General features: G+C 35.1%; 4 protein-coding genes across 4 annotated transcripts; all 4 read right to left on the reverse strand.

Moving 5' to 3' along the window:
- Positions 1-525: 525 nt before the first annotated feature.
- Positions 526-3,074, reverse strand: LOC144427345 (uncharacterized). The gene is made up of 6 exons (XM_078116426.1): positions 2,781-3,074; positions 2,509-2,645; positions 1,861-1,943; positions 1,727-1,783; positions 1,268-1,351; positions 526-773 (listed from the first exon to the last, which is right to left on the reverse strand). The coding sequence occupies exons 1-6, from the start codon at positions 2,910-2,912 to the stop codon at positions 610-612; spliced, it is 657 nt and encodes a 218-aa protein (XP_077972552.1). The 5' UTR covers positions 2,913-3,074; the 3' UTR covers positions 526-609.
- Positions 3,075-8,924: 5,850 nt separating this feature from the next.
- On the reverse strand, positions 8,925-10,832 carry LOC144425169 (uncharacterized). Its single transcript, XM_078114597.1, has 6 exons — positions 10,619-10,832; positions 10,147-10,262; positions 9,883-9,939; positions 9,714-9,800; positions 9,313-9,468; positions 8,925-9,005 (listed from the first exon to the last, which is right to left on the reverse strand). The coding sequence occupies exons 1-6, from the start codon at positions 10,767-10,769 to the stop codon at positions 8,925-8,927; spliced, it is 648 nt and encodes a 215-aa protein (XP_077970723.1). The 5' UTR covers positions 10,770-10,832.
- Positions 10,833-11,728: 896 nt separating this feature from the next.
- LOC120348342 (uncharacterized) lies at positions 11,729-14,277 on the reverse strand. Its single transcript, XM_078116416.1, has 6 exons — positions 13,984-14,277; positions 13,712-13,848; positions 13,064-13,146; positions 12,930-12,986; positions 12,471-12,554; positions 11,729-11,976 (listed from the first exon to the last, which is right to left on the reverse strand). Exons 1-6 carry the CDS (start codon positions 14,113-14,115, stop codon positions 11,813-11,815), a joined length of 657 nt encoding a protein of 218 aa, XP_077972542.1. The 5' UTR covers positions 14,116-14,277; the 3' UTR covers positions 11,729-11,812.
- Positions 14,278-21,204: 6,927 nt separating this feature from the next.
- Positions 21,205-23,272, reverse strand: LOC144425178 (uncharacterized). Its single transcript, XM_078114618.1, has 6 exons — positions 22,929-23,272; positions 22,426-22,541; positions 22,160-22,216; positions 21,991-22,077; positions 21,590-21,745; positions 21,205-21,285 (listed from the first exon to the last, which is right to left on the reverse strand). Exons 1-6 carry the CDS (start codon positions 23,077-23,079, stop codon positions 21,205-21,207), a joined length of 648 nt encoding a protein of 215 aa, XP_077970744.1. The 5' UTR covers positions 23,080-23,272.
- Positions 23,273-23,661: the final 389 nt, after the last annotated feature.

The following is a 23,661-nucleotide window of genomic DNA, read 5'->3' on the forward strand; positions in this document are numbered from 1 at the left end:
TATTTCACACATAAATAATATTGGTGTAATTGAACGAGTAATAATCACGATTACTCACATATGGAGGTATTAGAAAATGAAGTGTTTATTTCCAGTATAATTATTAAAAATCTACATATTGTAAAAAGAGCATGTTTTTTTGCTTCGCCATAAGTATGCATAAAAATGCCGCTTTTATTAATAGATTTAGCTTATCGCTTTCCTGAAAATCAATATTTGTCCATTTATCAATTCAAAAAAATAATAGTTTAGGACAAAACAAGACAGGGAGGCTCAAATTAATAGACACAGAGGTCAAATGACTAGTATCAAAGTGACTAACTTCGGATAAACTGACCCTATTTTCAACGATATTTCCACAATTTATTGTTAAAATACGACAGAATATCCATCCGTATGTAAAGTGCGATGATGCAGAATCTAATCGCCTGGGTTACGCAATCGCCTGATGTCCCTGAGCTACAGCAAAAGTCTGGTCATCTACTTTTTCAATATCCTCAACATTGTATAACATCAAATTACATATATATATATATTAGATATAATATCCAGTTAATATGTAAATACAAGTAAATACAATTGGTTAACAAATATTTAGACATCAGCAGTTTAGTAAGCGATTGTTTCTGGCATGCTGAATTTATGACAACCGGATAAGTACAGGGGAAATGCGCTCCAGCCACCACCGATAGTAACAAGCTTGTTGTGAACTCGTAGAATGTCTTCTGCAGCGGGATGTGGATTACGACTGTAAACCCATGCATGCTTTGGACCTAAAAAGAGAGAATTGGAAAGCGTTTATAATGTTACATTGTCCATGTAGAATAATCGACATTAATAAAATCGATCGATTTAAAATGGCAAAGCTTCTCACTTCTTCAATCAAATCGATCATGAAGTTGTCAGTTTTGATTTCATCAATGGCAAACGTGATTTTCACCATACTATTTTGAAAAGAGTACAATTTGATGAATGTTTCGAATTATAGGTCTATAAACATCTGTGTCAATGTTTATAGGAAATGTTTTCGTGGTGTCAAAGGTCGGCAAAACATGCACTCTATCAACAGATGACAACGAACGATCAGGTTCGGTGATCGATTTTATAAAAGGTAATTGCGAATCGAAATATCTTCCCAATAATGAAAATCCGACGTTTTTAAATAAATCTTCCACGCGACGCTTGAAGAACCTATTTAATAACATGATAATATACGGACATTTGATTGAATTGCAGCTGAAAGTGTTCAGCTAAATTCAATACTGACCTTCTTCACCACACTGCAAGCACATGAAATAATGCTCATAATCTGTGAAGCAACTCATCCGATGCTCATAAGCGTATCGAATCTCTGCATAACAAAAAAGTAGGTATATTTATTGATACGTTTCTTCATTAAGAGTCCAACATCTTGTTTTAAAATAATATTTATCACCAAAGGCAGGGCAAATTAGGCATTTACGGACTAAGCAATGGGTGTATCTTCCCGGCTAATCCAAAAAATGGCACTTAAAAAAAGATTAAAAAAATTTATCATTGTTATATTCATTTTGAGTTACATTTTGAATTTTTGTTATGATTGGCTCATTATATATATTTGCTACATAGTTGTTTTTGAAGTACATCTGATTTGATAAATTTTTTATCTAGAATAATTTTTAGCAATGTGAATTATAGTGATAATAATAGTTATCATAAAATGAAAGGTATCATTAAAACATTTTACCTTCCAAAACATGTTCATCTGCTCCGTTATGTTTTGCCCCATTCAACCACAATAATTCTATAAAAAATAATCATTTGTTATAAAAGTTTAAAATACTTCAAATATAAATTTAATAAGTAGAACATTTTACGTGCCAAAACGTGTGTCGTATCTTGTGATTGAAGTTCCATTTTGATACCAACGGAATGGTATGACTTCGTTGATTGACATTGTACCTCTGCATAGAAAAATCATGTTAATCGTAAGCCCTTACACAAAAAGCTGAAACTTTCATTTGTAACTTCCTTTATTTCAGTCGTGAAACATTTATTTATAAAAAATATAACGTATACCGCTCCCGTTATTGGTTTATCGGATACCCGGTGGATCAATTCCCTGCGTCTGCAGAATTCGTTCTACTATTATTTGTTACACCAGTTTGTCGGATGTTACAACTTTTATAAATCTCAAACTCAGAAAATATCGGACATATTTCTTCTGAGAAAAATGATAGATTTATAGTCCTGATTAGGGTACAAACATAACTCAATCCGTAAAAAACTCAATACTAACCGGGCGAAAACGTTAAAAGCAATAATACGTCGGTATGTTTCATTTTGATCTTAAAGTCAAGCCATTTCACCTATCTCTATCGTCCGAATCTATTCGCTATTGTCAGTTGTTAACACCAGTTAACATACTTATTTAACTTTCATAATTCCGAAGACCTATTGGGCAGTCCATACCAAAACAGATTAGTAACCTTTTTACAATAAATTATTTATGTATATAAAATTATTTACTTTTCCGCTGATGAAATATCCTGAAATTCTCCAAAAATTCCGTCGAGAGTTTCTTTGAAATACTTGAACGCATAACACGGCACACCGCGTTCAAGTGGATCATTGGTGTTCAGTATGTGATACCAAGAATCAGGAAGCTGGAATATGGTGATACAAGATTTTTACAAAAGAAGCTGGAAAATTGAATGATACAGCTGGTGGCGCAATCAAACCCTTTCAGTCGTCACGTAATTTTCGTTCAACTCAATTCAATAATTTTTATGAATGCTCACCATATTATAATTGACTTCATCAAAAACGGGCAACGCGCAATTTTCGTTTTCACGACGGTATCCTGGTTTTCCAACTGTCGGATTGAACAACAAGCAAACTATCAAAATGGAGACACAGCTTAAGAAGATCATTGTTACTCGTTAGACTGTCTTCAGCGAAATGATGAAATATGCTCAGATAAAGCAATATTAAATCGGGAATGTAGGCAAAAGGAAGTACTTCTCCACGTTTTTCTCACCTGCTGCTTAGCATGCAATGCACTACGCACGTTTCCACTGCATGTTCAGCCTATGCAATATCAAATTGCAGACGTTATGAGATTCTCTGTATGTCAATAAATCATTCTTTTCAATTCAGGCAAAGATAAGTCAAGATAGAACAAGGAGAGATGCTCAAGGATATGGACTCAAACCATCCTAAAATACTTGCACACAAATCACTACCTTCAAAGTGCCTAACTTCGTATGAAGGACTTAATTTCAAGGTAGCGTCACCATCTTAAATCCGTTTTAAATTTACCGAATGATATATTTATTTGCTCGCATTTTATTTAAGAAATGTCGCTTTTTACCCGTGGTTAAAATGCATTCGAAATAACTCCCATTGGCGACATAATGCAATGATATTGATTGATGTTTTCTAAAATGTCATTCACATCATGGTATTTGTCTGCTTAACCTAAAACGCTAGAAACTCTCACAAATGAGGCTTGTGGACTCGTTGTCGCATGCATATTAGTGCAACCGACCACCGACTAAGTCAATAAAAATAGATTGGACAAGCGTGGCATACCAAGTGGTGGCGCAACGTACGCAAAACCAGCCCAACAACAACAATTTGGAGAAAATCGAGTTTCACCGGAAGATCCGCACGTAAAGTGATGCAGAATCCGGTATCTACCTCGGCCGCACTATTGCTGTCGCCTAAAAAATCTTCACGAAAGTCGAAGTATGGCCGGCTGCTTAATCTACGATTAACCGTATGAGTCAAACTGATACACACTTCAGACATGGTCCCAACCCAACAACTTGTGTTTTTTGCTAATGAAAACTTGTGTTTTTTGCTTTTAACAAGATTTATGAAAAGATATTGTTCCGGCTTTGTTCAAATTCATCACGATTATTGCGTTAATTTTCGATTCTCTTAACATTGTATAACATTAATTACCAGTGGCGGCGCGTCAATAGGGCCAACCGGGGAAATGCCCCGGTTGTTTTTTCGATATAATAAAAAATATTTGAAAAATACCTCAATATCGGTTGCACCAATGACATTAAACAACATGATGCGCAACTCCGGCATTTTTGGCCGAAGATCGTATTCGATAACACGCTCCAATGCACATACTTTACGAGACGAGAACGAGCGGATGTGTGCTGTTTTCAAGGCATGGCACGAATGGTGTTCGTGCCTGCTTTGACAGTTGTTGTCGACTTTAATGATATTTTGGAAAGTTGAGTTAAAAAAAAATCGGAAAAAGGTAAGGTAAATACTATTGTTGTATATCACACCCGGGCATCGCACTGTTAGGTGCATGTGGGAAAGCCAGCTTTTTCAAATACTACAAAGTTATTAATTCAGTACGGTACGTAGTTGCCCATTTGCCGAAATTGCATATTTACTTACCCCTTATGGTTTCAAATAGTTCATGTACCTCCATTTAGATTTTTCTAACCAATGGGGATATTTACGTATTGCTGTAACATACTATTGCTCAATCACTTTTATTTGCGTATTGATTCAAAGGGTTAACAAGTTCACCTAACATTTCACCCATTCCGGTCTATATTGTATAGTATGATCTCTCAAGTATATGAAGCCACGAATGCCTGTAATTTTTGGACTAAACCCCTTCATTAGTTGGTTTATATACCAAATTCAGTAAAACATTTTTTACACTTAACATGAGATATTGGATTTATTAACTTTTCCATTTTAAATCATATAGACTGCTTTAAATATTCTTGACGAAAATTAATAAATCTCCTCTCTTTCTTCAGATGTGAATGTTGTGGACAAATCTGTATAAGCATTGTGAGATTCCTGTAGCACAAGAGGCAATAGCAAAAATAGTAAGAATATCAATCAAGAAATTAAGTCGACATAGAGCAAAACTTTCAACTATTCGTCTAACCTCAATTTCCCATTATTTATTCACAAGACAACTGTAGCAGACGGGGAGATATCAGAAGTATGGCGAAATATAAGTGACAGTGTGATTGCAAGAAATACAATTAGAGTACTCCATGAGTGTTTGCAATAGAAGAACAACCTATGGAGGCATGCAAAGACATTTGACCCTCCGGTAGAGTTGTGTATGGGTTTTATTTGTAAAAAGGCACAAAACACGCCAGACATACTGAAAACAGCTTTGGAAATGTAGATTATGGGTCACTCACTACACCATGTTAGAATTGGTTCCATAAAATTTTGGTAGTACTATAGAAGAAATTCAGGGAAGGGTATAATCATGATTCATGATAAAATACTGTTCAATAATTTGGACAACTTCAATATAGACCAGGGATGTCAAACTCGCGGCCCCAGAGAACTTCCAGTGCGGCCCTCGAACGCTAAACAATAATTGTAATAGATTTTTGAAAGTGTTTTTTTTTTCTAAATGTAAAAGATTTTTCCAATTTTTTGAAGTGAAATTGATTATTCACGCAAAAAACAATTTACTGAAAGTAGTTTTGGAAAATTATTATTTTTTTGTTCACATTTTGACCCAATTAAGAATTTACAAATTAAGCTAGCAAAAGAATACTTGAATAAAACATTTGAGTGGATAAATTAAACGCAAAGTACATAAAGAAGGTGGCATTTTCGAAGAAAAATGGGAGTTACAATATTTCTGCATTTCTCAAAATTCTGAAGCACATTGTTTTTGTTTTGTCATATTTCCATCAGTACAATGAAATAACACAATAAACTCAGCAGTCAATATGACAAATTCAAAGACCAACTTCGAACAGAAAATTTCCATGCGTTTGTATATTAATATAATTATACAACGACTTAGTTTACTAAAAATCAATATCACCAATAATTCAATGCCACGCAATGTGGCGCAAAATTTCTTGTCAAAAAATTCTGTCATTTGTTTGTTTACTGATCTATACGCTTTCTTGCATTACTGGAATTAATTAAACATTCTCGCAGATCCATATTAACCCATGATCATGTGACCTCGTTAGTTACTATAAGAGTCGGTACTATAAAATCATTTCAGCCTGGCCTTAGTATGCTGGTGACACAAAAAAGTTGTCAAACGTCAGGACAAATGTAATTGAGTAAACATTGAGTTTATACTACAGTATTTTGGTTAATTTTAGGTCCATATATTTAGATTAAGTCATTCTTAGTGTATGTATCATTCTTTTCCTATCCAAAGCTTGTTCAAAAATGATTTTGATGGTTGTTCATAGAATTTTATGATTTTTTTGTAATAAATACAGTAACTTGCAATAATAGTGGAATGCAAATATTAATATTTAATTGCATTTGAAATTAGAGAAAATAATAGAACTTAATCCAACTGTTTAATTGCATCACAATATATGTCACAAACTAAAACTATCTTAAAAATATCTTTTAAGTATACATTATCAAAAACTGTTTGCGGCCCTTTTTACAATTTCCGAAATGCGATGCGGCATATGGTATGACTTGTATTTGCTGTCACGATGTATTATCTCAATGTGTCAAACTTTTAATTAGTGTGCATATTTTGCTTCCAGGTAACATGAACGTATTGTCTTGTTTATTACCTCAGCTTGGAGTATTGACAAGAAAAAGGTGCCAGTAAATTACTTAAAAATTTTTTCAACTCTTTGTTATAATCTGAATTCACAATTAATGGGAAATATAAACAGCCAACAATCAATGAGAACTATATGCAAAATTCCTCAGATTAAATTTGTCTTCTAAAATCGGAGGAAGGCAAAACATATAGGTAGTTTCCATTCATACAAGTCTTTCAAGAAGACTTGCTCGAGCCAAACTAAATGAGCATCATCAGGTGATCGGTAAGGCTGCAAGTTGAATTCAGCCCTGCAACCTCCTGCATAGACGATAATATTAATTAGTGGGCTATGAGCTAAATTCCTAAATTTAGACACAAACATATCTACGAGGCATTATGTACCATCAATGTTAACTACGATAAAATGAATATGTAATATGTCTAATAAACTCACCTACTAAAGCAAATTCGATGGGTGCAAACTTTGTGTTATGGAATTGTATCACAGCACCGTTAAGAGGAGTATAAACAGTCTTGCTGTTTTGTAAGAAACCCTCTTTAAATAAAATTTCAATGTTCAAGTACAAACATTAAAACTAGTAACCTTGAACATTGTCATTATCTGCAAAATGTTCCACACAAATCTTTACACTATCGCGTCTGTAATCTTCTCTGATAATATAAAAACGTCTATGATGTCCAGAATTACTCTGCTTAGCTTGTCTGCCATTCCAGCTTTCCAAGTGAGCAAAACTTCTTAGATTTAATGATTATTTTCTTTCGTCACAGGCGCAAAAAGGCAGATACTACACGTAAAGAAGTCGCCGAGTAGCAAAAGCGAATGGGAAACGGTCTCGAAAGGCGACGATAACTATGTGCATTGAAGCGTATCATGAAATACAATCTTTCGCGTGTAGTCTTATGGAGTGACGTCAGAGTTGCCCATCATGTTGTTAAATGTCATTGGTTGCACAGACTGTCTACACTAGCCATATTCTCCCGACACGGTTCATTTTTCGCTCGCAAAGCCTTCGCCGAACGTCGACGGGGCGACGCCGATTTTGCCCCGGTTGCTCATTGTATATCGTATTCTCTCTTTTATCTTCCACTCGCCGTGTTTGTCTCGTTTGTTTTCTGTTTCTTTTACTAAATCATCGGGGCCGATCGGGGCTAGCCCCGAAATTATGACGACACAATGCCGACGTTTCTTACAACAACGTGTTGACATATTCACGCATTCCTTCTCGTTCGTTGGCTGCTTGAAGAGTTGATAGTTTCCTCGCCTTCGTTTTTGTCGCTTGTTTCGCTATTTGAATCAGTTAGAGACCTTTAGTCCATTTGCTTTCGATTTTCCACATTCCTTTTGAGTTCCTCACTTCTTTCCGGCGTTATTTCTGGGATGCATGACTTTAATCAGCGCGTTATTGAGAATTTTGCTTCCAAGAAACCGCGGCGTGTTGCATATATGTTCAAGCAGTAGAAGTCTAGCAGCATATATATCTATGCGTGAGCGACGCATGTCCTTATCTTTGCATTAACTTTCCTTTCTTCATAGTAACGTTTTAAACCTTATTTTAGGTTTTGTCTGCTTTCCCGAAGTTTCTGTTAATATGTCATTGTATTTATCTGGGTAAATATTGCCTTTCCTTTTGAAAGAGGTTTCAAAATAAACTATGTCTATATTTATTAATCCCTTGACTTGGACCGGTTTTTATAGACACTTTCTTATCGTTAAAAATTGTCGCTTTTGCCGATTGGTTGTTACCGATGGAATGGTTTTATACTCATAAAATGATGGGAGAACTTACAGCGCTCATCCTGTCCCCGTAGATGGGGATGACTTGGTCCCGCAGTAGCTTGCCCCGGTTGTCAAAATGACCACGCGCCGCCACTGTTAATTACATATATTGGAGATGATATTGTGAAATTGAACACAATGTGGAACGCACCTTGTGGCTACTGGGACAAATTGTATTATCGTACCATTTTGTTTCTTCTTCGTGTCCATATATTTGAGCATCGCTCTCCTATAATAATTGTTTGATAATCGTAAACGCCTTTCTCTTTAAGTTTTGTGTGATGACGTCATCAAAATAAAAATTGCTTGACGTGGTTCCGTGATCAGATCTCGGTGATTTAATGGTCAGACTACTGTAAAAGTGTTTAAAGATTGAAATTTTCAATTCACGTTGAAACTGAGTCAGGAAAAATGGATCATCGTTGCATGACCCGGAAAGCCACGACAGCCCCTTTACCGCTATGGCACCGCGATACAGGTACTTTTTTTCGAGATATAAAATTTCATTCATATATAATTTCACCAAAGGAAAACTTGATTTTTACTAGTTGGAAAAGAGTACAATTTGGTGAATGTTTCCCGGAGGTTCGAGTTCTATGTCTATGTGTAGGAAATAGGTATCGTCATGTTAGCTGACAGGGAAGAACCTATAACGAGCTCATCTTGGAAATGTTGAGTGCCCTTAATATAAGAATTCAAATTATTGCACAACGGTATTGTAGTAATTCGTCATAGTTTTGTATGTATAATATATTTTATAAACTTTTCAGATCAAAACTTCGAAAAACAACATACCTAACACTTAACAGGTATAAACTGTCGGGTTTGATTCATGTACAGTTAACATAATGCATGGAAAGAATAAATACGATGGTCAGGATATTCTATTTTGCCTATCAAATATATAACATTACATTCACTCTCTGTATCGATTTTGCATATATAAAAATATTGAATGGATGATATTAATATAAACATCTGAAAATACCCTATCCGTGAACCAGCGATCGTCATGTGAGGTCAAGGCTAGGTATCCAAGCAACGCAGTTGATGACGTTATCACAACTTCAGCGAGAACAAAAATGCTCATGATAGTTCCAATAACTATTCCCATAGATTTGTTCTTTTCATCATAATAATCAACCTAAAATGTGCGAAACTTTTAGAAATTACCAAATGGTTTTCATTTGTCATTTTGCCTGAAGTTTTGTTCAAATATTCAAGACATTTGATTTGCTATGTTCGAAGCCAATAAGTGACACGGTTTTTAATCATTCCGTCTTATTATACAGCAATATCCAGATATTATTTATTACTTGAATGGAGCAACATGAAGTGCACGGATGGACACGGTACTCGGATCCAACAATTGCATATGAAAAGTATTACCTCTTGTGCGATAGACATTGTGATTACGGCCATCAGCGATATCGCCATTAAAACAGCAAGCGCTGAACATCCAAATGATATAGCAGCCTAAAAAGTTTAAAAAGACGTACTAAATTAAAAGTGCCGGAGGAATGAATTATCAGAAATTAAATATTTTCCAAATACAAACCACAAATCTGTCTTTTCGTTTGTAAGCAATAATAACGCCGAAACCGCTTAGCAATATCTGAAACAAAAGTACAAAAGAAAATACCAATTTAATGTCAATTTACTATTGTCAATACCCACAAAATAATTCTCTAAGTTTAAGTTGTTTCCACACCTGAGGTATTGGCTAAAACTTTGATAACGTTATAAGCGAGCTTGTGTTCTTGCGCTCAGTATTTTTTTTTATGAAATCCATAGTGCTGTACAAAGCATAATATATACTCACCAGAAGTGAAATCCAAACAGGAACACCGGGTGCACCAAGGAAAGATGGCGATGGAGAAGTCAATTCTTTAAATTGGCAGAAGATTGCAAGTAAATCAAGTATAATCAACATCACCCCTAAAAAAATCATTTAAACCATATCGCTTATGTCGTCTGCACATCTAGTTTAATTAGCGAGACTAACTACAGTATATGGGTAGAATATTTCATGCCGTATTTTAACAGGTGGGAGGGACTGAGAGAATAATTGTTGTTAAAGAAAGGGTTCAAAAACGCGTGACAAATCAAATGCAAGTCAACAGTTCTGACGATTGAATTTGGTTTTTGCCCTGAAGTCACTAGGAATTCACTGACTCTGTGACAATATGCTCTAAAAATCAAACCCGCGGTCCATATGACAACCTAATTGCGCCAAAATATTTTGTAAATATGGACATAAAAATAATTATTCCTGATAGATTAGAACTACCTACCGCACCCGGCCTGCGCTATTCCAAACGTCAAAATCTTAGGGCTCTGATTAAATTGCACTGTATCCCCTGGTCGCATAACACGAAGATACCATATCTGAAAACTTGTACAATATGTGTCGCAACATCCAGGATCCACTGATATTTCCGACATTTTTAGTCCAAGTTAGTAATCTGATCTTCAGTTGTTTGTAAATTGTGGAATGTCGATATCGGCGAATAGTAATCACAAATTGTTCAGAAAAACAAAAACAAAAAACCTCTAAATTGCTTTTAAAAATCAAATTGAAGCTATATTTTCATTTATGAAATAGAAACGCTGACGTCACTTACGGAGACAATCACACAGAACATTATTGTTGTACAGAATGGGGTACTTGAAAATCAAAAGCAGTGTTTTCATTCCACGTAGAACCTCAGAAATTAGGTTTTCTTCATAAGATAGTATCGTAATCTACATGTACGTCAATGGTGCTCAATTCAATGTAAGTTATGTTTCGTAGAAATGTTTCATTCTTACGATAGAACTGAAAGCACTTCAGGTAACTTTCAGGTGTCTTCAAGTGTCCATAATAAACGTAAGTAGAATATTTCACACATAAATAATATTGGTGTAATTGAACGAGTAATAATCACGATTACTCACATATGGAGGTATTAGAAAATGAAGTGTTTATTTCCAGTATAATTATTAAAAATCTACATATTGTAAAAAGAGCATGTTTTTTTGCTTCGCCATAAGTATGCATAAAAATGCCGCTTTTATTAATAGATTTAGCTTATCGCTTTCCTGAAAATCAATATTTGTCCATTTATCAATTCAAAAAAATACTAGTTTAGGACAAAACAAGACAGGGAGGCTCAAATTAATAGACACAGAGGTCAAATGACTAGTATCAAAGTGACTAACTTCGGATAAACTGACCCTATTTTCAACGATATTTCCACAATTTATTGTTAAAATACGACAGAATATCCATCCGTATGTAAAGTGCGATGATGCAGAATCTAATCGCCTGGGTTACGCAATCGCCTGATGTCCCTGAGCTACAGCAAAAGTCTGGTCATCTACTTTTTCAATATCCTCAACATTGTATAACATCAAATTACATATATATATATATTAGATATAATATCCAGTTAATATGTAAATACAAGTAAATACAATTGGTTAACAAATATTTAGACATCAGCAGTTTAGTAAGCGATTGTTTCTGGCATGCTGAATTTATGACAACCGGATAAGTACAGGGGAAATGCGCTCCAGCCACCACCGATAGTAACAAGCTTGTTGTGAACTCGTAGAATGTCTTCTGCAGCGGGATGTGGATTACGACTGTAAACCCATGCATGCTTTGGACCTAAAAAGAGAGAATTGGAAAGCGTTTATAATGTTACATTGTCCATGTAGAATAATCGACATTAATAAAATCGATCGATTTAAAATGGCAAAGCTTCTCACTTCTTCAATCAAATCGATCATGAAGTTGTCAGTTTTGATTTCATCAATGGCAAACGTGATTTTCACCATACTATTTTGAAAAGAGTACAATTTGATGAATGTTTCGAATTATAGGTCTATAAACATCTGTGTCAATGTTTATAGGAAATGTTTTCGTGGTGTCAAAGGTCGGCAAAACATGCACTCTATCAACAGATGACAACGAACGATCAGGTTCGGTGATCGATTTTATAAAAGGTAATTGCGAATCGAAATATCTTCCCAATAATGAAAATCCGACGTTTTTAAATAAATCTTCCACGCGACGCTTGAAGAACCTATTTAATAACATGATAATATACGGACATTTGATTGAATTGCAGCTGAAAGTGTTCAGCTAAATTCAATACTGACCTTCTTCACCACACTGCAAGCACATGAAATAATGCTCATAATCTGTGAAGCAACTCATCCGATGCTCATAAGCGTATCGAATCTCTGCATAACAAAAAAGTAGGTATATTTATTGATACGTTTCTTCATTAAGAGTCCAACATCTTGTTTTAAAATAATATTTATCACCAAAGGCAGGGCAAATTAGGCATTTACGGACTAAGCAATGGGTGTATCTTCCCGGCTAATCCAAAAAATGGCACTTAAAAAAAGATTAAAAAAATTTATCATTGTTATATTCATTTTGAGTTACATTTTGAATTTTTGTTATGATTGGCTCATTATATATATTTGCTACATAGTTGTTTTTGAAGTACATCTGATTTGATAAATTTTTTATCTAGAATAATTTTTAGCAATGTGAATTATAGTGATAATAATAGTTATCATAAAATGAAAGGTATCATTAAAACATTTTACCTTCCAAAACATGTTCATCTGCTCCGTTATGTTTTGCCCCATTCAACCACAATAATTCTATAAAAAATAATCATTTGTTATAAAAGTTTAAAATACTTCAAATATAAATTTAATAAGTAGAACATTTTACGTGCCAAAACGTGTGTCGTATCTTGTGATTGAAGTTCCATTTTGATACCAACGGAATGGTATGACTTCGTTGATTGACATTGTACCTCTGCATAGAAAAATCATGTTAATCGTAAGCCCTTACACAAAAAGCTGAAACTTTCATTTGTAACTTCCTTTATTTCAGTCGTGAAACATTTATTTATAAAAAATATAACGTATACCGCTCCCGTTATTGGTTTATCGGATACCCGGTGGATCAATTCCCTGCGTCTGCAGAATTCGTTCTACTATTATTTGTTACACCAGTTTGTCGGATGTTACAACTTTTATAAATCTCAAACTCAGAAAATATCGGACATATTTCTTCTGAGAAAAATGATAGATTTATAGTCCTGATTAGGGTACAAACATAACTCAATCCGTAAAAAACTCAATACTAACCGGGCGAAAACGTTAAAAGCAATAATACGTCGGTATGTTTCATTTTGATCTTAAAGTCAAGCCATTTCACCTATCTCTATCGTCCGAATCTATTCGCTATTGTCAGTTGTTAACACCAGTTAACATACTTATTTAACTTTCATAATTCCGAAGACCTATTGGGCAGTCCATACCAAAACAGATTAGTAACCTTTTTACAATAAATTATTTATGTATATAAAATTATTTACTTTTCCGCTGATGAAATATCCTGAAATTCTCCAAAAATTCCGTCGAGAGTTTCTTTGAAATACTTGAACGCATAACACGGCACACCGCGTTCAAGTGGATCATTGGTGTTCAGTATGTGATACCAAGAATCAGGAAGCTGGAATATGGTGATACAAGATTTTTACAAAAGAAGCTGGAAAATTGAATGATACAGCTGGTGGCGCAATCAAACCCTTTCAGTCGTCACGTAATTTTCGTTCAACTCAATTCAATAATTTTTATGAATGCTCACCATATTATAATTGACTTCATCAAAAACGGGCAACGCGCAATTTTCGTTTTCACGACGGTATCCTGGTTTTCCAACTGTCGGATTGAACAACAAGCAAACTATCAAAATGGAGACACAGCTTAAGAAGATCATTGTTACTCGTTAGACTGTCTTCAGCGAAATGATGAAATATGCTCAGATAAAGCAATATTAAATCGGGAATGTAGGCAAAAGGAAGTACTTCTCCACGTTTTTCTCACCTGCTGCTTAGCATGCAATGCACTACGCACGTTTCCACTGCATGTTCAGCCTATGCAATATCAAATTGCAGACGTTATGAGATTCTCTGTATGTCAATAAATCATTCTTTTCAATTCAGGCAAAGATAAGTCAAGATAGAACAAGGAGAGATGCTCAAGGATATGGACTCAAACCATCCTAAAATACTTGCACACAAATCACTACCTTCAAAGTGCCTAACTTCGTATGAAGGACTTAATTTCAAGGTAGCGTCACCATCTTAAATCCGTTTTAAATTTACCGAATGATATATTTATTTGCTCGCATTTTATTTAAGAAATGTCGCTTTTTACCCGTGGTTAAAATGCATTCGAAATAACTCCCATTGGCGACATAATGCAATGATATTGATTGATGTTTTCTAAAATGTCATTCACATCATGGTATTTGTCTGCTTAACCTAAAACGCTAGAAACTCTCACAAATGAGGCTTGTGGACTCGTTGTCGCATGCATATTAGTGCAACCGACCACCGACTAAGTCAATAAAAATAGATTGGACAAGCGTGGCATACCAAGTGGTGGCGCAACGTACGCAAAACCAGCCCAACAACAACAATTTGGAGAAAATCGAGTTTCACCGGAAGATCCGCACGTAAAGTGATGCAGAATCCGGTATCTACCTCGGCCGCACTATTGCTGTCGCCTAAAAAATCTTCACGAAAGTCGAAGTATGGCCGGCTGCTTAATCTACGATTAACCGTATGAGTCAAACTGATACACACTTCAGACATGGTCCCAACTAGGCTTGCACGTAATTTACGGATTTACGGAATTACGGAATTATTTCGAGTTACGGAAGCGAAGTTACGAATTACGTAAAGTCGTAATCATTGGTCGAGCGCTTTCGCGATTGAAACGAGCTCTCTTCAGAGCAGTCAATTCCCTTGATTGTAAAAAATTAAGTTTAATAAGTAGAAGAAGTTAGAGTTCCGGTATTAGCAGCCGTTTTTCTCTCTCTTGTTACGCAGGTGGGGAAGGCATAACGCGTTGCCATTTACTAACCTATTAACAACTTATCTAGCATGGCCAAAGTACATATTAACCGTAGATAGGGAATAGAATTGTGTTGAGACCGATGGACGCCAACACACCTGGTTTCAACTTCTTCGGGTGAAATGACTAACGAATGTAAGAGATCAACTTATCAAACATGGTCTATTTGTAAATGCCGTGATAATTAATGTCGCGCTTATCAAACAGCCATATGACGACGGAAGAGAAATTGCGTAATAAACCAACGCAACTTACTTAAGTAGTTTTTTCGGCATCGGTAAATCGATTGAGACGGCAGAGAAAACGAAACGACGGGATTTCCCGTGTTTATTCTGCGCGAGAACCATTTTCTATTACAAAGTCGGATATTGTAAAAAAAACGGTGAAATAACTAGTCTGATTATTAAATTATAAATCTGGAATTTTTATTTAATACGAAAGTCGTATTAATACGTTAATACGATTTTAAAAAGTCAACTATCGTTTCATAAATATCCGTATACCAGTGTTGGTAATGATAAAATTGATCGCATGAAATTGGGTGATAAAGGAAAATCAAAACTAAAACAAAAGATAAAAATCAGAATAAAATTAATTTGAATTCACTCCTTGATATTTGTCTTCAACATATGTCGCCGGCGTGTAGTACTGCCGGGAATATGAAAACCAAACTTCGATGTCCCATTCGGAATAGAAGTGGATTCAATTGGTTGTTATGATAGGTTTGAATGTGTGAAAAAAATATGGCAATTACGGGGTCATTACGTAATCGATTTGGCCGTAATTACGGAATTGATTTTTGTCAATTACGTGCAAGCCTAGTCCCAACAACTTGTGTTTTTTGCTAATGAAAACTTGTGTTTTTTGCTTTTAACAAGATTTATGAAAAGATATTGTTCCGGCTTTGTTCAAATTCATCACGATTATTGCGTTAATTTTCGATTCTCTTAACATTGTATAACATTAATTACCAGTGGCGGCGCGTCAATAGGGCCAACCGGGGAAATGCCCCGGTTGTTTTTTCGATATAATAAAAAATATTTGAAAAATACCTCAATATCGGTTGCACCAATGACATTAAACAACATGATGCGCAACTCCGGCATTTTTGGCCGAAGATCGTATTCGATAACACGCTCCAATGCACATACTTTACGAGACGAGAACGAGCGGATGTGTGCTGTTTTCAAGGCATGGCACGAATGGTGTTCGTGCCTGCTTTGACAGTTGTTGTCGACTTTAATGATATTTTGGAAAGTTGAGTTAAAAAAAAATCGGAAAAAGGTAAGGTAAATACTATTGTTGTATATCACACCCGGGCATCGCACTGTTAGGTGCATGTGGGAAAGCCAGCTTTTTCAAATACTACAAAGTTATTAATTCAGTACGGTACGTAGTTGCCCATTTGCCGAAATTGCATATTTACTTACCCCTTATGGTTTCAAATAGTTCATGTACCTCCATTTAGATTTTTCTAACCAATGGGGATATTTACGTATTGCTGTAACATACTATTGCTCAATCACTTTTATTTGCGTATTGATTCAAAGGGTTAACAAGTTCACCTAACATTTCACCCATTCCGGTCTATATTGTATAGTATGATCTCTCAAGTATATGAAGCCACGAATGCCTGTAATTTTTGGACTAAACCCCTTCATTAGTTGGTTTATATACCAAATTCAGTAAAACATTTTTTACACTTAACATGAGATATTGGATTTATTAACTTTTCCATTTTAAATCATATAGACTGCTTTAAATATTCTTGACGAAAATTAATAAATCTCCTCTCTTTCTTCAGATGTGAATGTTGTGGACAAATCTGTATAAGCATTGTGAGATTCCTGTAGCACAAGAGGCAATAGCAAAAATAGTAAGAATATCAATCAAGAAATTAAGTCGACATAGAGCAAAACTTTCAACTATTCGTCTAACCTCAATTTCCCATTATTTATTCACAAGACAACTGTAGCAGACGGGGAGATATCAGAAGTATGGCGAAATATAAGTGACAGTGTGATTGCAAGAAATACAATTAGAGTACTCCATGAGTGTTTGCAATAGAAGAACAACCTATGGAGGCATGCAAAGACATTTGACCCTCCGGTAGAGTTGTGTATGGGTTTTATTTGTAAAAAGGCACAAAACACGCCAGACATACTGAAAACAGCTTTGGAAATGTAGATTATGGGTCACTCACTACACCATGTTAGAATTGGTTCCATAAAATTTTGGTAGTATAATAGAAGAAATTCAGGGAAGGGTATAATCATGATTCATGATAAAATACTGTTCAATAATTTGGACAACTTCAATATAGACCAGGGATGTCAAACTCGCGGCCCCAGAGAACTTCCAGTGCGGCCCTCGAACGCTAAACAATAATTGTAATAGATTTTTAAAAGTGTTTTTTTTTTCTAAATGTAAAAGATTTTTCCAATTTTTTGAAGTGAAATTGATTATTCACGCAAAAAACAATTTACTGAAAGTAGTTTTGGAAAATTATTATTTTTTTGTTCACATTTTGACCCAATTAAGAATTTACAAATTAAGCTAGCAAAAGAATACTTGAATAAAACATTTGAGTGGATAAATTAAACGCAAAGTACATAAAGAAGGTGGCATTTTCGAAGAAAAATGGGAGTTACAATATTTCTGCATTTCTCAAAATTCTGAAGCACATTGTTTTTGTTTTGTCATATTTCCATCAGTACAATGAAATAACACAATAAACTCAGCAGTCAATATGACAAATTCAAAGACCAACTTCGAACAGAAAATTTCCATGCGTTTGTATATTAATATAATTATACAACGACTTAGTTTACTAAAAATCAATATCACCAATAATTCAATGCCACGCAATGTGGCGCAAAATTTCTTGTCAAAAAATTCTGTCATTTGTTTGTTTACTGATCTATACGCTTTCTTGCATTACTGGAATTAATTAAACATTCTCGCAGATCCATATTAACCCATGATCATGTGACCTCGTTAGTTACTATAAGAGTCGGTACTATAAAATCATTTCAGCCTGGCCTTAGTATGCTGGTGACACAAAAAAGTTGTCAAACGTCAGGACAAATGTAATTGAGTAAACATTGAGTTTATACTACAGTATTTTGGTTAATTTTAGGTCCATATATTTAGATTAAGTCATTCTTAGTGTATGTATCATTCTTTTCCTATCCAAAGCTTGTTCAAAAATGATTTTGATGGTTGTTCATAGAATTTTATGATTTTTTTGTAATAAATACAGTAACTTGCAATAATAGTGGAATGCAAATATTAATATTTAATTGCATTTGAAATTAGAGAAAATAATAGAACTTAATCCAACTGTTTAATTGCATCACAATATATGTCACAAACTAAAACTATCTTAAAAATATCTTTTAAGTATACATTATCAAAAACTGTTTGCGGCCCTTTTTACAATTTCCGAAATGCGATGCGGCATATGGTATGACTTGTATTTGCTGTCACGATGTATTATCTCAATGTGTCAAACTTTTAATTAGTGTGCATATTTTGCTTCCAGGTAACATGAACGTATTGTCTTGTTTATTACCTCAGCTTGGAGTATTGACAAGAAAAAGGTGCCAGTAAATTACTTAAAAATTTTTTCAACTCTTTGTTATAATCTGAATTCACAATTAATGGGAAATATAAACAGCCAACAATCAATGAGAACTATATGCAAAATTCCTCAGATTAAATTTGTCTTCTAAAATCGGAGGAAAGCAAAACATATAGGTAGTTTCCATTCATACAAGTCTTTCAAGAAGACTTGCTCGAGCCAAACTAAATGAGCATCATCAGGTGATCGGTAAGGCTGCAAGTTGAATTCAGCCCTGCAACCTCCTGCATAGACGATAATATTAATTAGTGGGCTATGAGCTAAATTCCTAAATTTAGACACAAACATATCTACGAGGCATTATGTACCATCAATGTTAACTACGATAAAATGAATATGTAATATGTCTAATAAACTCACCTACTAAAGCAAATTCGATGGGTGCAAACTTTGTGTTATGGAATTGTATCACAGCACCGTTAAGAGGAGTATAAACAGTCTTGCTGTTTTGTAAGAAACCCTCTTTAAATAAAATTTCAATGTTCAAGTACAAACATTAAAACTAGTAACCTTGAACATTGTCATTATCTGCAAAATGTTCCACACAAATCTTTACACTATCGCGTCTGTAATCTTCTCTGATAATATAAAAACGTCTATGATGTCCAGAATTACTCTGCTTAGCTTGTCTGCCATTCCAGCTTTCCAAGTGAGCAAAACTTCTTAGATTTAATGATTATTTTCTTTCGTCACAGGCGCAAAAAGGCAGATACTACACGTAAAGAAGTCGCCGAGTAGCAAAAGCGAATGGGAAACGGTCTCGAAAGGCGACGATAACTATGTGCATTGAAGCGTATCATGAAATACAATCTTTCGCGTGTAGTCTTATGGAGTGACGTCAGAGTTGCCCATCATGTTGTTAAATGTCATTGGTTGCACAGACTGTCTACACTAGCCATATTCTCCCGACACGGTTCATTTTTCGCTCGCAAAGCCTTCGCCGAACGTCGACGGGGCGACGCCGATTTTGCCCCGGTTGCTCATTGTATATCGTATTCTCTCTTTTATCTTCCACTCGCCGTGTTTGTCTCGTTTGTTTTCTGTTTCTTTTACTAAATCATCGGGGCCGATCGGGGCTAGCCCCGAAATTATGACGACACAATGCCGACGTTTCTTACAACAACGTGTTGACATATTCACGCATTCCTTCTCGTTCGTTGGCTGCTTGAAGAGTTGATAGTTTCCTCGCCTTCGTTTTTGTCGCTTGTTTCGCTATTTGAATCAGTTAGAGACCTTTAGTCCATTTGCTTTCGATTTTCCACATTCCTTTTGAGTTCCTCACTTCTTTCCGGCGTTATTTCTGGGATGCATGACTTTAATCAGCGCGTTATTGAGAATTTTGCTTCCAAGAAACCGCGGCGTGTTGCATATATGTTCAAGCAGTAGAAGTCTAGCAGCATATATATCTATGCGTGAGCGACGCATGTCCTTATCTTTGCATTAACTTTCCTTTCTTCATAGTAACGTTTTAAACCTTATTTTAGGTTTTGTCTGCTTTCCCGAAGTTTCTGTTAATATGTCATTGTATTTATCTGGGTAAATATTGCCTTTCCTTTTGAAAGAGGTTTCAAAATAAACTATGTCTATATTTATTAATCCCTTGACTTGGACCGGTTTTTATAGACACTTTCTTATCGTTAAAAATTGTCGCTTTTGCCGATTGGTTGTTACCGATGGAATGGTTTTATACTCATAAAATGATGGGAGAACTTACAGCGCTCATCCTGTCCCCGTAGATGGGGATGACTTGGTCCCGCAGTAGCTTGCCCCGGTTGTCAAAATGACCACGCGCCGCCACTGTTAATTACATATATTGGAGATGATATTGTGAAATTGAACACAATGTGGAACGCACCTTGTGGCTACTGGGACAAATTGTATTATCGTACCATTTTGTTTCTTCTTCGTGTCCATATATTTGAGCATCGCTCTCCTATAATAATTGTTTGATAATCGTAAACGCCTTTCTCTTTAAGTTTTGTGTGATGACGTCATCAAAATAAAAATTGCTTGACGTGGTTCCGTGATCAGATCTCGGTGATTTAATGGTCAGACTACTGTAAAAGTGTTTAAAGATTGAAATTTTCAATTCACGTTGAAACTGAGTCAGGAAAAATGGATCATCGTTGCATGACCCGGAAAGCCACGACAGCCCCTTTACCGCTATGGCACCGCGATACAGGTACTTTTTTTCGAGATATAAAATTTCATTCATATATAATTTCACCAAAGGAAAACTTGATTTTTACTAGTTGGAAAAGAGTACAATTTGGTGAATGTTTCCCGGAGGTTCGAGTTCTATGTCTATGTGTAGGAAATAGGTATCGTCATGTTAGCTGACAGGGAAGAACCTATAACGAGCTCATCTTGGAAATGTTGAGTGCCCTTAATATAAGAATTCAAATTATTGCACAACGGTATTGTAGTAATTCGTCATAGTTTTGTATGTATAATATATTTTATAAACTTTTCAGATCAAAACTTCGAAAAACAACATACCTAACAGGTATAAACTGTCGGGTTTGATTCATGTACAGTTAACATAATGCATGGAAAGAATAAATACGATGGTCAGGATATTCTATTTTGCCTATCAAATATATAACATTACATTCACTCTCTGTATCGATTTTGCATATATATATAAAAATATTGAATGGATGATATTAATATAAACATCTGAAAATACCCTATCCGTGAACCAGCGATCGTCATGTGAGGTCAAGGCTAGGTATCCAAGCAACGCAGTTGATGACGTTATCACAACTTCAGCGAGAACAAAAATGCTCATGATAGTTCCAATAACTATTCCCATAGATTTGTTCTTTTCATCATAATAATCAACCTAAAATGTGCGAAACTTTTAGAAACTACCAAATGGTTTTCATTTGTCATTTTGACTGAAGTTTTGTTCAAATATTCAAGACATTTGATTTGCTATGTTCGAAGCCAAAAAGTGACACGGTTTTTAATCATTCCGTCTTATTATACAGCAATATCCAGATATTATTTATTACTTGAATGGAGCAACATGAAGTGCATGGATGGACACGATACTCGGATCCAACAATTGCATATAAAAAGTATTACCTCTTGTGCGATAGACATTGTGATTACGGCCATCAGCGATATCGCCATTAAAACAGCAAGCGCTGAACATCCAAATGATATAGCAGCCTAAAAAGTTTGAAAAGACGTACTAAATTAAAAGTGCCGGAGGAATGAATTATCAGAAATTAACTATTTTCCAAATACAAACCACGAATCTGTCTTTTCGTTTGTAAGCAATAATAACGCCGAAACCGCTTAGCAATATCTGAAACAAAAGTACAGAAGAAATTACCAATTTAATGTCAATTTACTATTGTCAATACCCACAAAATAATTCTCCAAGTTTAAATTGTTTCCACACTTGGGGTATTGGCTAAAACTTTGATAACGTTATAAGCGAGCTTGTGTTCTTGCGCTCAGTATTTTTTTTTTTATGAAATCCATAGTGCTGTACAAAGCATAATATATACTCACCAGAAGTGAAATCCAAACAGGAACACCGGGTGCACCAAGGAAAGATGGCGATGGAGAAGTCAATTCTTTAAATTGGCAGAAGATTGCAAGTAAATCAAGTATAATCAACATCACCCCTAAAAAATCATTCAAACCAAATCGCCTATGGCATTTGCACATCTAGTTTAATTAGCGAGACTAACTACAGTATATGGATAGAATATTTCATGCCGTATTTTATCAGGTGGGAGAGACTGAGAGGATAATTGTTGTTAAAGGAAGGGTTCAAAAACGCGTGACAAATCAAATGCAAGTCAACAGTTCTGACGATTGAATTAGGTTTTTGCCCTGAAGTCACAGGGAATTCACTGACTATGTGACAATATGCCCTAAAAATCAAACCCGCGGCGGTCCATATGCCAACCCAATTGCGCCACAGGAGGAGGCCATTATGATTTCAAACAGAAATAATTTGACAATATGGACATAAAAATAATTATTAATATTAGATCAGAACTACCTACCGCACCCGGCCTGCGCTATTCCAAATGTCAAAATCTTAGGGCTCTGATTAAATTGCACTGTATCCCCGGGTCGCATAACACGAAGATACCATATCTGAAAACTTGTACAATATGTGTCGCAACATCCAGGATCCACTGATATTTCCGACATTTTTAGTCCAAGTTAGTAATCTGATCTTCAGTTGTTTGTAAATTGTGGAATGTCGATATCGGCGAATAGTAATCACAAATTGTTCAGAAAAACAAAAACAAAAAACTTCTAAATTGCTTTTAAAAATCAAATTGGAGCTATATCTTCATTTCTGAAATAGAAACGCTGACGTCACTTACGGAGACAATCACACAGAACATTATTGTTGTACAGAATGGGGTACTTGAAAATCAAAAGCAGTGTTTTCATTCCACGTAGAACCTCAGAAATTAGGTTTTCTTCATAAGATAGTATCGTAATCTACATGTACGTCAATGGTGCTCAATTCAATGTAAGTTATGTTTCGTAGAAATGTTTCATTCTTACGATAGAACTGAAAGCACTTCAGGTAACGTTCAGGTGTCTTCAAGTGTCCATAATAAACGTAAGTAGAATAATTTCACACATAAATAAAATTGGTGTAATTGAACGAGTAATAATCACGATTACTCACATATGGAGGTCACATATTAGGAAATGAAGTGTTTATTTCCAGTTTAATTATTAAAAATCTACATATTGTAAAAAGAGCATGGTTTTTTG

The sequence above is a fragment of the Styela clava genome, chromosome 1, assembly GCF_964204865.1.
Source record: "Styela clava chromosome 1, kaStyClav1.hap1.2, whole genome shotgun sequence".
Taxonomy (NCBI): domain Eukaryota; kingdom Metazoa; phylum Chordata; class Ascidiacea; order Stolidobranchia; family Styelidae; genus Styela; species Styela clava.

Coding starts and splice junctions, on each gene's coding strand:
- LOC144425178 (XM_078114618.1), bottom strand. CDS start 23,079: ATGTCGGAAATATCAGTGGATCCTGGATGTTGCGACACATATTGTACA. Junction 22,542..22,928: donor AATAGCGCAGGCCGGGTGCG/GTAGGTAGTTCT, acceptor ATGATTTTTTAG/GGGTGATGTTGATTATACTT. Junction 21,746..21,990: donor CAATGTCTATCGCACAAGAG/GTAATACTTTTT, acceptor CGCACATTTTAG/GTTGATTATTATGATGAAAA.
- LOC144427345 (XM_078116426.1), bottom strand. CDS start 2,912: ATGATCTTCTTAAGCTGTGTCTCCATTTTGATAGTTTGCTTGTTGTTC. Junction 2,646..2,780: donor ATGAAGTCAATTATAATATG/GTGAGCATTCAT, acceptor ACCATATTCCAG/CTTCCTGATTCTTGGTATCA. Junction 1,352..1,726: donor AGATGAACATGTTTTGGAAG/GTAAAATGTTTT, acceptor TTTGTTATGCAG/AGATTCGATACGCTTATGAG.
- LOC144425169 (XM_078114597.1), bottom strand. CDS start 10,769: ATGTCGGAAATATCAGTGGATCCTGGATGTTGCGACACATATTGTACA. Junction 10,263..10,618: donor AATAGCGCAGGCCGGGTGCG/GTAGGTAGTTCT, acceptor TGATTTTTTTAG/GGGTGATGTTGATTATACTT. Junction 9,940..10,146: donor CTGTTTGGATTTCACTTCTG/GTGAGTATATAT, acceptor CTTTTGTTTCAG/ATATTGCTAAGCGGTTTCGG.
- LOC120348342 (XM_078116416.1), bottom strand. CDS start 14,115: ATGATCTTCTTAAGCTGTGTCTCCATTTTGATAGTTTGCTTGTTGTTC. Junction 13,849..13,983: donor ATGAAGTCAATTATAATATG/GTGAGCATTCAT, acceptor ACCATATTCCAG/CTTCCTGATTCTTGGTATCA. Junction 13,147..13,711: donor GATATTTCATCAGCGGAAAA/GTAAATAATTTT, acceptor TTTTCTATGCAG/AGGTACAATGTCAATCAACG.